The 13,320-nt window shown below is 41.2% G+C and overlaps 1 protein-coding gene across 7 annotated transcripts in view; it reads left to right on the top strand.

The window, feature by feature from the left end:
* The window catches only part of TBC1D1 (TBC1 domain family member 1), a 237,843-nt gene that overhangs the window by 136,292 nt on the left and 88,231 nt on the right, over positions 1-13,320 (top strand). For all 7 annotated transcript variants that reach the window (XM_077879631.1, XM_077879625.1, XM_077879637.1 and 4 more), the window contains 3 exons: positions 788-898; positions 8,156-8,284; positions 9,725-9,811. In XM_077879631.1, the coding sequence (XP_077735757.1) occupies positions 788-898; positions 8,156-8,284; positions 9,725-9,811 (327 nt within the window). The remainder of the gene's footprint in view (positions 1-787; positions 899-8,155; positions 8,285-9,724; positions 9,812-13,320) is intronic.

The raw sequence follows: 13,320 nt of genomic DNA, 5'->3' as shown, positions 1-13,320 counted from the left end.
CAATACATTAAATTCGATGGTCTTCTAAAAATGAACACTGATGTTTCAGATCTGAAGAATTTGGGACCTTGGAGTTTATTTTGTGCATGATTTTTCTTTAAACAGATGAGGAAGTTAAGATTACATGACTCACCTTTGGTCACACTTCTAGGCAGCACCCAGAACCTGCATACCCTGATTTCTAGTCCTCTGTGTTTTGCCACTATACCTATCTGAAAAATAAAAGATGTAGGGAGAATTTCCTTAAAAGAGAAAGTGAAAAAAAAAAAAGTGAGTCTATGCCATGAAATCCTGTGTGCAAGTTTATGCCTTGCAGGGCTTGCAGAAAGCGCTTCATGCTGAACAGCACATTGGATGTGTGGGACCATGACCCTGGACCAGTTTCTATTTTCCTTTCCAGTTCCCTAGCCATCAAAGTTTATAAACATGTAGTCATTATGGCTCTTGACCTCTGCATGTTTACCCAGATTTTATTCTTTTCTGTTTTTCAAGACTATTAAATATTTTGTCTGTGCTTCTATCTGATGTGAAATATTTATTTTAGGTATAAGGACATCAGAGGTCAGAAGCTAAATCTGGCTCCCTGGGTCCAGGGTCCCTTAGGAATGGTCTCCCTGTCTAGCTAAGATACTTAGTGCCCCCTAGTGAGGTGCTTGGGTAAGAACACCCATTACAATGGGTGAATGGAAGCTGTTCGCATTTTCAAAAGCACTGGTTTAGCAATTTATATTGACAATTAAAAACAAATGTAATATATTCTTTTTCTTTTCTTTTCTTTTTTTTTAAGAAATCGAGACCAAGAAGTGAGCAGCGAGAGAATGAATTGATTATTTCTTTCCTGAGATGTTTATATGAAGAGAAACAAAAAGTTCACATCCATATTGGGGAGATAAAGCAGGTATGGCATTTCCCCCCCTTCTTTTAATTTTACCAGGATGCTGAGGAAAACAGACTCTTGAGGGTTTTCTCAAGTTCTGAAACCCTTTTTTTTCCTCCCTGTATTTTTATTTGTTGCACATGTAGGGGAAATTTGAAAATATTTAGACTCTGCTTGGAGGAGGTGAGAGAATTTGCAGGCTGCGTCATAGTGGGGGTGGAGGAGGCACTTCAACAAGAGGGCTGCTGTAGAGCTTCAAGAATGAAGTTTAAGAGTAGATATTGTCACAAGCGCCTGACCTGCAGGGAGCGAGTCTGTCCCCTCATTTTGCTCCCTAGTACATGGGAATGACATTGCACAGCTGCCTTCAGAATTATATGAAGTACCTGGAGATTCTTTGTAATATAAATATTCTGTGCGTGGAAGGGAGCACTACTGACAAATCAGGTACAGCGTTAGAGAGCCTGGCTCATGTGCTCTTCAGACACAGAACTGGCATTAATTCCATTTCGCATGGCGGAGGTCCAAAATCTGCTTGCCTTCCTCTCCTGTGCACAAGTATTGTTCAGCTGTCCTGTCTCGGGGTGCTGTGCCAAAGTTGGGGCTACCTGCACGTCTCTTCTTTGAAGATCTCCGGGTGTGTGATTCCGTACACAAGGTGTCACGGATCATTTTCTTATGTCCTTTAGACTCTGTGTAAGTCAATTCGTGATAACCAGTGTAGCTTCAAATGTGCATTTTGTTTTTAAGTTACTTGTAAGCCAGAAAATCTAGAGAAGAATCACTGAAAGATGTTCATAAAATTCTTAATTTTCCAAAAGTATATTGACTTAAAAAAAATACTTAATTTTTATTATTTGAGATAGGGAGCAAGAGAGTGAGCACAAGTGGGGGCGGGCAGAGGGAGACGGAGAAGCAGGCTCTCCACTGGGCAGGGAGTCCAATGCAGGGCTCGATCCCAGGACCCTGAGATCATGACCTGAGCTGAAGACAGACACTTAACTGACTGAGCCACCCAGGCACCCCAGGTTTTTATTTATTTTATTTATTTTTATTTTTTGGAGAGGGAGAGAGTATAAGAAGGTGGGGAAGGAGGGGAAAAAGAGAGAGAGAGAGAGAATATCTTAAGCAGGCTCCATGCCCAGCACGGAGCCCTACATGGGACTCTCTAAAACCAAGAATTGGATGCTTAACTGACCAAGCCCCCAGGCACCCCCAGGGTATTGCCTTTTTATGAAATGCTTAACTGATGCGTTCTATAGGGGCCTTAATGCTCAGTGGTGTGCCCTCGCCCTGTAAAACACCTTTGCTTTTCTGGCCACTTCAGCGTAATAAGGTTTTACTTGGGTGAACACCTGGCAACTCTCCCCAGATTTCTACCCTCCGGTTGGCCCTGGCAATCAGGAACCTTTCCTGAGCACACAGAGCCTGTGTACAGTGTCTGACGTTTTTAATCTCCTTGGCCAACCATAGCATCTCTTAGCAGGGAGATTTTTTGCTAGTCCTCACTACCCCTCCCACACTAACACAGGTGCCCTGTCTGTTCCCATTCCTCCCTCCGCAAGATTGCATGGGAGTTCTGTGCTCCTCTGTTGACTTGGGTGGGCCACCCAGCCTACGCTTACAGTTAGTTCTCTGCTGCTTTTCAGCCTATTTCTTTTCTTGTTTCCATTCCATTTTTTTTTCTTTTGTGCCATTAATAGTGTTTCCCTGTTGGTAATTTTTTTTTCTCTTGTCCCAACAGGAAATTGATAATTTTGAAATAATTTATAACTGCTCGAGGGGAATGAAACATTTATGGTGGGTGGAAAGTTTTGACCCAAGTACAAACTGATATTTAGGGAACAGAGTAGTATCTTTGTAATTTGGGTATAGTTTAGTCCAGTGGAGAAATAGATTTATTTTTTTTTCTTTTTCCATTTGAAAACATTAGAGAGTTTAATGTCACGGAGAACAAGCCTCACAAAGTAGAGCCATCAGCGCTTTCTCTTAGAGTTTTCTAAACATCCTGTTACCCAGTAGGCTCATATCTGTGCCTATAAAGAAGTTGCTCTGGGGGATCCCTGGGTGGTGCAGCGGTTTGGCGCCTGCCTTTGGCCCAGGGCACGATCCTGGAGACCCGGGATCGAATCCCATGTCGGGCTCCCGGTGCATGGAGCCTGCTTCTCTCTCTGCCTGTGTCTCTGCCTCTCTCTCTCTCTCTCTGTGTGTGACTATCATAAATAAATAAAAATTTTTAAAAAATCCATATTTATAAAAAAAAAAAAAGAAGTTGCTCTGATCCCCAGTTGTGGTTGGGTCTCCCCCAGGATGGACATCCTCTCAGGCTCTGAGGATTGGGCTTTCAGAGCAGCAGTGGCTTTTAGATGGATCTGATGAAGCTTTGAGATTCACCAGGAGATTCCTGCTCTCATTTTCTGCTACTAAATAGTGTAACTATATGGATTTCATTACATTCTAATTGCACCTAAAAATTCATGTAGCCTTTGGAAATGTGTTATGACCTGACTGAGAGAGGCGTAGAGCCATGGCTTTAACAATGAAATTCTCTGGCCACCAGCCTTAAAAAGTAGACAGAAGACACTGGGCAGACTCAGGGCTGCAGTTCTCAGAGCTAGTGGTGATGCTGTATGTGCTTTTCAAAGACTAAAATGGTAGTGTTGGATAGTCGTCAGAGGAACCATTTTAACAAAATAGCAAACAAACCAAATGATGTTTTGTTCTAATGGAAAAGGAAGAATGGCTTTGGGCAAAGAGCTGTAAAGTACTAAAGTTAGAAGGTGTCGCATTTTAGTCAGCAGATGTATCGTTTCTACTTGTCTGGATAGAGCTGGTGCCAAAAATTAGTACTATTCAATCAGCTGCCCCTTTTTGAATGTTTGCCATGTACCAGACAGAGTTCTAATTTTTTACCTGAATGATTCCATTTTTTCTACAACTTTTTTTTTTTAAAGATTTTATTTATTTATTCATGAGAGACACAGAAAGAGAGGCAGAGACACAGGCAGAGGGAGAAGCAGGCTCCATGCAGGGAGCCCCATGTGGACTAGATCCCAGGACCTCAGGATCATGCCCTGAGCAGAAGGCAGAGGCTCAATTACTGAGCCACTCAGGTGCTCCTCTACAACTTTTATGAGGCAGGTGGTGTAATTCTGTTGTTAGAGATGAGGACATGGGGAACAGAGGTCAAGCAGCACGTTAGGGAATGGCAGAGCCAATGTGTCTCAGGTCCAAGGGCACTGTCTTAATCATTATGCCTTTTAGGAGCATACTTAACAAAATAAATAAATAGATAAATAAATTTATTTAGATTTTATTTATTTTTTCATGAGAGAGACAGAGATACAGGCAGAGGGAGAAGCAGGCTTCATGCAGGGAGCCTGATATGGGACTCGATCCCGGGTCTCCAGGATCACGCCCTGGGCTGAAGGCAGGCGCTAAACCGCTGAGCCACCCGAGCTGCTCCAAAATTTAATGTTCTATAACTACTCTACTACTGCTTGTTTCAACTCTTGTTTCACCTTCTTTTTGATGACTTTTAAAGTAAATGTCTGATACCAGCACTCTTTAATGTGCATGTAATTAGCTGTAGTTCACAATATTTGTTCACAATTTCTTTTTGAGATTTACATCCTGTAAGTTGCACAGATCTGAGTGCACTACATCTTGAGTTTTGAGGACTTCATACATTCAGGCAGCCCATGCTCCCATCAAGGGAGAGAGCTTCCTCCACGCCAAAATGTACCCCGGTACGTCTTTGCTAGTCCTCACTGCCTCTCCCCGAGGCAACCACAGTTTTGATTATTTATACCATGCATTAATTTTGCCTGTTTTAGAACTTCTGCAGACAGATTCACACAACATGTAGTCTCTTAGTTCTTGTTCCTTCATTAGCCTGATGTTTCTGCTCCTCTTATGTGGCATTGCATGGATCACTAGTTTGTTCCTTTTTATTCTCGTGTGCCAGGACCATAGTTTTTCTTTATCCTCCTTCTGATGGACACCTCCACAACTTGTGGGTGCTAGTTGTTCCGAATAGGACTGCTAGTGGGTATGCCGTGGCACCAAGGGATGGTGGTTCTGACCTGGATACTTCAGGGTAGCCACATAATTACAAACTTGGCTCCAGATTTCCATGTGTAGAGTTCACCCGTCCGTCATGGGATGGGCAATGTGATGACTGGTGAGATTTGCTCAAGGGCCCTAATTTGGAAACTTATCCAAGAACCAGCATCATCTTCAAAGGAGAAATCTCTAGATGCTTATTTTAAATAAGGAATGTATTTTCTAAACATGAATTATTTTCAAATTGTATTAGAATTGTGGTGATAGACCTGGGAAAGTGTCTTGTTAGGTGGTAGAAGAAGGGGGAGGAAATACTGAGCTAAGTGTACAGACATTCTTAGGCCTGGTTTATTTATTTATTTATTTTTTTATTGCTTAGGCCTGGTTTAAAAAAAAAAGGAAAAGTGCAGTTGTATATACTTTCTACTGTGTACTTGGTCTTCTAGCCAGTGTTTTCTTTATATATCAAAACAATCCATTCAAAATGCTGCTTCTTGATGGAAACTTTGGTAGAGTTTGGAAGCAGGCCCACAGCTTTTTAACTTTGGGAGAGAACTGGTGGCAAGTCAAGGGCAGACCCCCAAGGACCTATGTGGATCCTTCCCTTTGCTCTGGAGTCTTTTGCAAGTCTGGATAGGCCCTGATATTTGGTAAATGATTACACAGGACCAATTGCAATGAGTAAGGCTCCTGCCCATGGTGCATGGTGCATAGTAGGCACTGAGTCAATATCCGTTGGGTGAGTCTCGCTTCAGGTATGTGTTTCCCATGGGCCTGCCCAGTGATCATTGCTCATTCATTCATTCTTCAACAAGTGAGAGTGAAGTATGCAGAACATGCTCAGTATACTCTATGAAAACACAAAGATAAATGACAGTCTCCCTTAAAGGAATTTCTAAGCTGGTCACCATTCTCTTAATGCATATTCTAATTCTCACGGAAGTAAAACTCTGATGACTGCATGAAGCCAAAGGTAGCTCTTATCAGAACCATTTCTCTCTCTTTCATGCCTTGCAACATGTATGACATTCATTGATGAATTAGGATTTCATCAATTTCAAAGAAGACATAGTATCTGTGACCAGCAAATAACAAAATAAAATTTAAAAGCATAATCAGATGGGAATTAGGGAAAGACAAATTAAGAGACCATCTATACCCATCAAATTGGCAGAAATTGAAAAATCCGACCATACCAGATAAAGGTGAACTCCCGTTTACTGATACTGGGACTATGAGTTAGTACCATTTAGAGGAGGAAAATTTGACAGTATCTGGTACATATGAAGACACATAGATCTTGTGACTAAGCAAGGATAGTTCTGGTTATTTACCTTGCAGAAACCTTCACACGTGTGATAAGGAGCTATGTTCTGGAGAGATTAGTGTAGTCTCCTTTGTAAAAGCAAAAAGGAATCGATGTTTAACCACAGGAATGTGTACAAATTATGTTGTCATACAGTGAGCTACTACATTGTAACTACACTGTAATTAAAGCGAGTGAATCAAAGAACATTTGTCACCATAGATAAGTCTCAAAAACAACATTGGAAGGCAAAAGGTATTTATGGGAGAGTATGTATAGGATGATACATTCATTTGAAGTTTCATCTACGTGTAAACCACCATATATGGTTTACGGATACATACGTAAATGTAAAGGTACAAAATACCAGTTGACAAATACCAAATTCAGGAGTGGGTTATTTGTGCAGCTGGGAAATGGAGAGTGGTTCTAGTAGGCATCAAAGATGTCTGTAAAGTTTTCCATTAGACATAGGAAACAGAGTAGCTAAGAATCACGATCACTCATGTTATACTGAGTGTCAGGTATATTCTGAGTGCTTTAATGTGTGTTAATTCATCTGAAGCTCAGAAGTGCTCTGTGTTCTCAGCCTGCAGGTGGAGGAACTGAAAGGCCCATAATGACCTCTCCAAGGCCACAGAGCTAGGGAGCCGCAGAGAAACACCTCACCTAGGCATGGGCTCCAGAGCCCGTGCTTCTCACTGCTCTCAACATGTTCGTGTTCACTTGGCCAAAGCTGGGGGGTTGGGGAGTGGGAATGGTGCAGATGCATGTGTCAAATTGGTCTGTACACTTTTCTGTATACTTGAAATGTGTAACAAAGAATAGTCTGAATTTAGAGTATTGGTGGATGTGCTTGTTTTTCTTAAAAAACAAAAAAACAAAAAAACAAAAAAAAAACAAAAAAAAAACTTTGTCCAGCAGGAAGCAATCAGGGAAGAATCCATAGAAGTAAGAAGCAGTTTACTCCAGAGGTTTTTTTTTTAGTTTTTTTTTTTTTTTTTTAAACATACCTCTTTGTTAACGAATAACAGTAAACCTCATTTCATGGTTGACATCCAAACGCCATTGTGTTGGCAGCTTCCTGTTGGGGTCAGTGAGGGGGACAAGCGTGGGTGCAGAGGGAAGGGGTGGTGGAGGCAGTAGGAGGGAGAGAGGAAGACATGGAGACAACAGAGCTCCATAGAAAGCAAAGAAGGTATTAATTTAGGGTTATGGAGTGGATTCTTCAGTTGATTATTTGTTTCAGCCTCAGAAACTCCCCCAAAAGTAAGTTATTTTACTTTGAAGAGCTAATACTGGCCACCTTGGTATGAGAAGCTCTGCTCAGTGCTTTACATGATTTACCTGTTTCAGTCTCAGCACAGGGTTATGATTAGATCTTGAGGTGAGTCTGAGTTGACAGAGGAAGTAACTTGTTTAGGGCCAGTTAGTGAGTGACACCTCTCTGATCCGAGCACAGAGTCCAAGCTCTCCAGCTCTGTTAACTGAATGGTTTCCAAGCACATTTCCTTGTTTCATTTGGAGCAGTTGGAGCAACTCTTTGAGGCAGACTTTCCTCGACTTGTAGCCATGCCATCGAGGAGCAGATGAAGTGTGGTCAGAGGATCAGAATAATGGCCTGGGGTCAAAAAGATGCATCATTTATCATTCCTTTAAGAAGGAAGGAAGAGGGCAGCCCTGGTGGCTTAGCAGTTTAGCGCTGCCTTCAGCCCAGGGTGTGATCCTGGAGACCCGGGTTCAAGTCCCACGTCGGGCTCCCTGCATGGAGCCTGCTTCTCCCTCTGCCTGTGTCTCTGCCTCTCTCTCTCTCTCTCTAATAAATAAGTAAAATCTTTAAAAAGAAAAAGAAGGAAGGAAGGAAGGTGTAAGTGACTTACCTAACTTTGCATTGTTTCACTTTTTAGACCTCACAGATTGCAGCAGAGAATATTGGAAGTGAGTTGCCACCTAGTGCCACTCGATTTAGGCTAGATATGCTGAAAAACAAAGCAAAGAGATCTTTAACAGAGTCTTTAGAAAGTATCTTATCCCGGGTAAGTAGCATAATTTCTCCTAATCTAAGTTAAAATCACTTTTTAAGAGGACATACGATTTAATTCTATGCCCTTATTTAAAAAAGTTTAAGTACCCTCTGTGTTCAACGTGGGGCTCAAAGTCATGAACCTGAGATGAGTTGCATGCTCTTCCAACTGAGCCAACCAGACACCCTCATTTCTTTGCTTTTGTGCCATCAGTGTGTGTTATAAAGTATAGAGGGGTAAAAACCTTTTTAATGTCCTCTCAGTCTTAAAGCAATGTTACCTACGTTTCAGTTTTGTTTTTGTTTTTTTTTTTTTTCAGTTTTTAACTTGAGTTAGGTTAAAAGAAATTTTCTTATATAGCATGGTATTTTTTGTTTCCCAAAAGGATGTTATTCATTGGCCAGTCTCTGTGAAGAGAATAGATTAGACGTAGTAAAGTGTGGGTCACATTCCCCTGAGTGCCACCAGGCACAGCTTAAAAAACCATTAACTGTCAGCCACTGCTGGTACGAGTCTGGAACTCTGTGGCGGGTCAGTGAACTGTGGCTCTCAGATCAGATGCCACCTACCTCCTGTTTTTGTAAATAAAGTTTTGGAAACAGAGCCATATGCATTCATTTATCTATATTCTTAGTTCTTTTGTGCAGAGTTGAGTAGTTGCCACAGACACCATATGGCCCACAAAGCCTAAGAGATTTATCTGGCCCTTTACAGACAGGTTTGCAGACTGCAGCTCTATATAGGAAGAGCGAAGTAAACATATACCCCAATCTGGGAGTTCCTTAAGAAATTACGTGCTGTGTGCTCCCCACCCTAGGGGTATAGATAACCTGTGGTGGCACTCCTGAGAAATCAGAGCTTGGTTTTCTTTCAAGGTGTCACACCTTTCTGGAGCTTGCAGTATCTTACAGAGGTGTTTTTGTTTTTGTTTTTGTTTTTTGTTTTTGATTTCATGAAACACTCCATCTGAACCAATAATGTTCTAGTTAAATTTTATTTTGTTTGACGGTTTTTCTCAGAATTTTGCAACATCCTTAAAATTAAAAACAATCCATTTGCAAAGCCAGGTGGCCACCTTTGAGAGCTCCCGAACAGATAGAATGTTGTCTGAGTGTCCTACAGCTGGTGTGTTGTGACAGCTTGGGACTCAGGGGAGAGAGGTGCTGAGTGTGTTTGCTTTAGTGCTTTCTTTTCTTCACAGATTGCCTCTTCTTCCTTCCGCCATCCCTGCCAAATGACTAATCCACAAGGTGTTCGGGAACATTTAGGTTGCTGTGCTATTAAAACAAAAAACAAAACCAAAATGTTGATTATCTTAATGCACATATGCGCTCAGCAGCTTTTCTCAGTAGATGCATTTTTCCTGAGATTGTTTAAATAGACCAAGCTGCCTCTACCTGATGCCTTTGCACAAGCCTAAGGGATCATAACTTGACTGCTTCTCTTTTGTAGGGTAATAAAGCCAGAGGCCTCCAGGAACATTCCGCCAGCCTGGATCTGGACAGCTCCATGTCTAGCACTTTAAGTAATATGAGCAAAGTAAGCACATTTCCCTTTCTGTGACTCCCTGAAGAAATCAGCAAATGGGTTGTGCTCATCTGCTGCCTACAGAGCCTACAGAAGGATTACAGGAAGCCCTGTATCTTACATCATGAAAAGTTTGGTGCTTGCAGACTTCTTGGTGCAGGGGGAGGGCTGGTCTTGCAGTTCTGTAACTTAAGAGTTTCACATAATAAAGCAGGTGGCCATTTGATAAGAAGCAAGGTCACAATTTTAGACCACTAAGAGGTACTTTATCACAAAGCAATCAATGGACTTCTTGCCCAATTTTAAAAATAATTGAAAAAAATTGAAATTGGGAAAACCTCAAAAGTGAGTTTGTGAATTCCATGAAGTTTGCAACTTGAATTTTTTTTTTTTCAAGATTTTATTTATTCATGAGAGACAGAGAGAGAGAGAGAGGCAGAGACACAGGCAGAGGGAGAAGCAGGCTCCATGCAGGGAGCCTGATATGGGACTGGATCTCGGGACTCCAGGATCACGCCCTGGGCTGAAGGCAGGTGCTAAACCTCTGAGCCACCCAGGGATCCCGCAATTTGAATCTCTGAATGTACTTTTACATTTTGGCTGCCTCTGGGATTATAATTAAATATTACTGTTTTTATAAATAGATAATCAAGCTTCCCCCTTTGGGTCTGTCAGCAAGCACAGCTTTGTAATCATGAACAAGTCAACGGTTCTCTTAGGTACCAAACCTGCGTGTGTCCTTGTTTAAATTTCTTGCTTTCTAGGGCACTTAAGCATCTTCAGCTTTTTTTAACCACCAAAAAATGGATCTGGGGTTTGCACTAGGGAGGACAGCTTTCCTTCTGTTACCAAAGCTCCTCCAGATGCAAGAGAGAGGGAAGGGATGTGGAGGCCAGCTCCTGACCATAGAACTCAAGTTCTGAGTTTCCTCCTGAGGATGTGGCTTTCAAAGTTTTTAGACCATAGTCAACAGCAAGACACTCATTTAACATTGCGGAATGATTCATAAACACACATACGTACACACTTTGCATCCAGAATTAAAATCTCACAAAACAATATTTATCGCAAAGAACCTGGGGTACATATTGTTTTCTTTGGTTCTTTTTGATTTTAAAAATGTCCATGGTGGACCATTGAAATTGATACTACCACCTGCAACCTACTGCTTGCGAAACACTGCTTTAGAAGTGTGCTTACCACGTTCTCAGTTGCACCTTTAGTGGGTTTCTGGCGAAAATACAGATTCTGGTTCAGTGGGCCTGGGGTGGAGCCTGAAATGCCACATCTCTGACAAGCTCCAAGGTGGTATCGATGCTGCAAATTTGTGGACTCCCTCTGGGGAGTGAGGCTCTAAACACCAGACTTCTAAATATGATTTTCTGAGTTAAAATCTAGTGGGATGGAGCATCATCTGACCTACATCCATTACATGCTGGCTTCTACCCCACAGTTTAAAGTTTGGAAATAGTATGGTTAATCTGCGATACACAGATGAGTGGAACAAAGCCCCTGCCCTTAGGAACTTACCTGGGAGGTGACAGATGCTCAAATAACACCAGCATCAGAGTGTAGAAGGAGCCCTGAGAGCTTAGAATAAGAGAAGGTGGTAACTTAGCTGTCCCAGGAGCAAGGGGAAGGGTAGTTATTTTCGATCAGTAGAACCAGAGAAAGTATGGGAGTGGGGGCAGTGATGCTTTTGAATTAGATTTTATTTTATTTTTAAAATTTATTTTTAAAGATTTTATTTATTCATGAGAGACACAGAGAGAAACAGAAAGGCAGAGACACAGGCAGAGGGAGAAGCAGGCTCCATGCAGGGAATCTATGTGGGACTCGATCCCAGGTCCCCAGGACCACACCCTGGTCTGAAGGCGGCGCTAAACCGCCAAGCCACCGGGGCTGCCCTTGATTGAATTAGATTTTAAAGGATAAGCATTACACCTGTGGAAATGGATGGGGAAGAGATTTTCCAGATCATTACAAGAAGATACTATGAAGAAGTTCATGTCACTCAAGTGACTTTTCTAGGAAGTCTTATTGTTTTGAATTCTTCAAAGCACAGATCTAGGAATATGCATGTAGCTTAAATTTCTAGGGTGATCCTAAGAGAAATGCAACTTTCAGAAGCTACCTGTTTGTATTGTGTATGGGAGTATCTGTGTGTGTACTTCTTTACATCTTTTTTATGCTGAGATTGAGAAACTGTTTCAAAAATAAGCTAGTTTATGTAATTGGATCTCTGCCAATACACTGATCATCTAATTGTTGAGAAACATCCAAGTGGCCCTTTTAGCTAACTGATCCTTAGCTTCAAAGGATCAGTAATTTCATGTAATTTGGAGAGAAGTTAGTAAGAGTTGGGATAAACAGGTTTGCATAGCGGAAATTGTTTGCTGTGATATATTATCTTAGACAAAATTCTAAATCCTTAAAAGGATCATTAGAACTACAGAGTTTTGAAGAATGAAATATTCCATCTGTGTTTAAAGGTAATTAATTTAAAAAATTAAAAAAATAAAGGTAATTAATATTTTGTAGCATGTTGGGAATTAAATTTTTCCGATCTAATTCCTCCACAATTAAATGTATATAATCTCTCTCCCCTCGATAAATACGTTTCTAAAAATTAAAATCCTTAATACCTATCATCTGAAAGGCACTCAACTGTGTATCAGGTGAACACAATTTAGATTCTTCAGTCCATAATTAGATACATTCATTTCGTTTTACTCTTTCCATGTTGATTAATTTATCCCTTTTAGCAATTTCTTCAGGGGCTAGCTGATTTGTGCCCCCCCCCCTTATTTTATATTTTTTGATTGGAAAAGAATATATTGGCCACCAGCTACGTCCTGGGCACAGTGCTAAACATAGGATTGCTTACTTTGAAAAAGTATGCATCCTGAAAACCTGTAGTATTAAAGTATTGCCATGATTCTCAACAAATGTTGGCATTACCCACTCAGTAGATTCCTTGAGTACCTGATACAATAACCTATACTTGTATAACATTTTACAGTGCACTTTCACTTGTATTCCCTTGCCTAATTCTTGAGACCTAATGAAATAAGTTTTCACTCTACCCTTTTATAGTTGAGAAAATTGGGGTACAGAGAGAAGTTAAGTGATTTGCTCTGAGCCGTGGCAGTGAGTGCCTAAAGAGAGATTCGTCCTATTCTACGAATATTAGTTTTTAACCTCTGGGATCACCAAGTTAAATTTTAACATTAGAACAACATCAGAGAGTCTTAAGCATGTGGGCAGAACAGGTATGAACGCACTCAGCAAGATAAAGAACTTCTTGATCTGCGCAGACAAGTTCAACGAGACCCTGCGTGCTACTTAAAAGCACAGTAGAGTCTTTTACAGAGCGAAGGGGTTATTTGCGGCTTCACTTACAACAGCTAAGTCCTTCCACTTGGATTTGGGCAGGTTTCCCCATTTGTGCAGCAGCCTAGCATTTGGTCTCTGATAAGCAGGCACTTAGTGGGCCTTCGTTTCCTTATATTTGTTGGTGG

Source organism: Canis aureus, chromosome 2, assembly GCF_053574225.1.
Source record: "Canis aureus isolate CA01 chromosome 2, VMU_Caureus_v.1.0, whole genome shotgun sequence".
Classification (NCBI taxonomy): domain Eukaryota; kingdom Metazoa; phylum Chordata; class Mammalia; order Carnivora; family Canidae; genus Canis; species Canis aureus.
The sequence above is the reverse complement of the archived record's forward strand: the minus strand, read 5'-3'. Positions and strand labels throughout refer to the sequence as shown.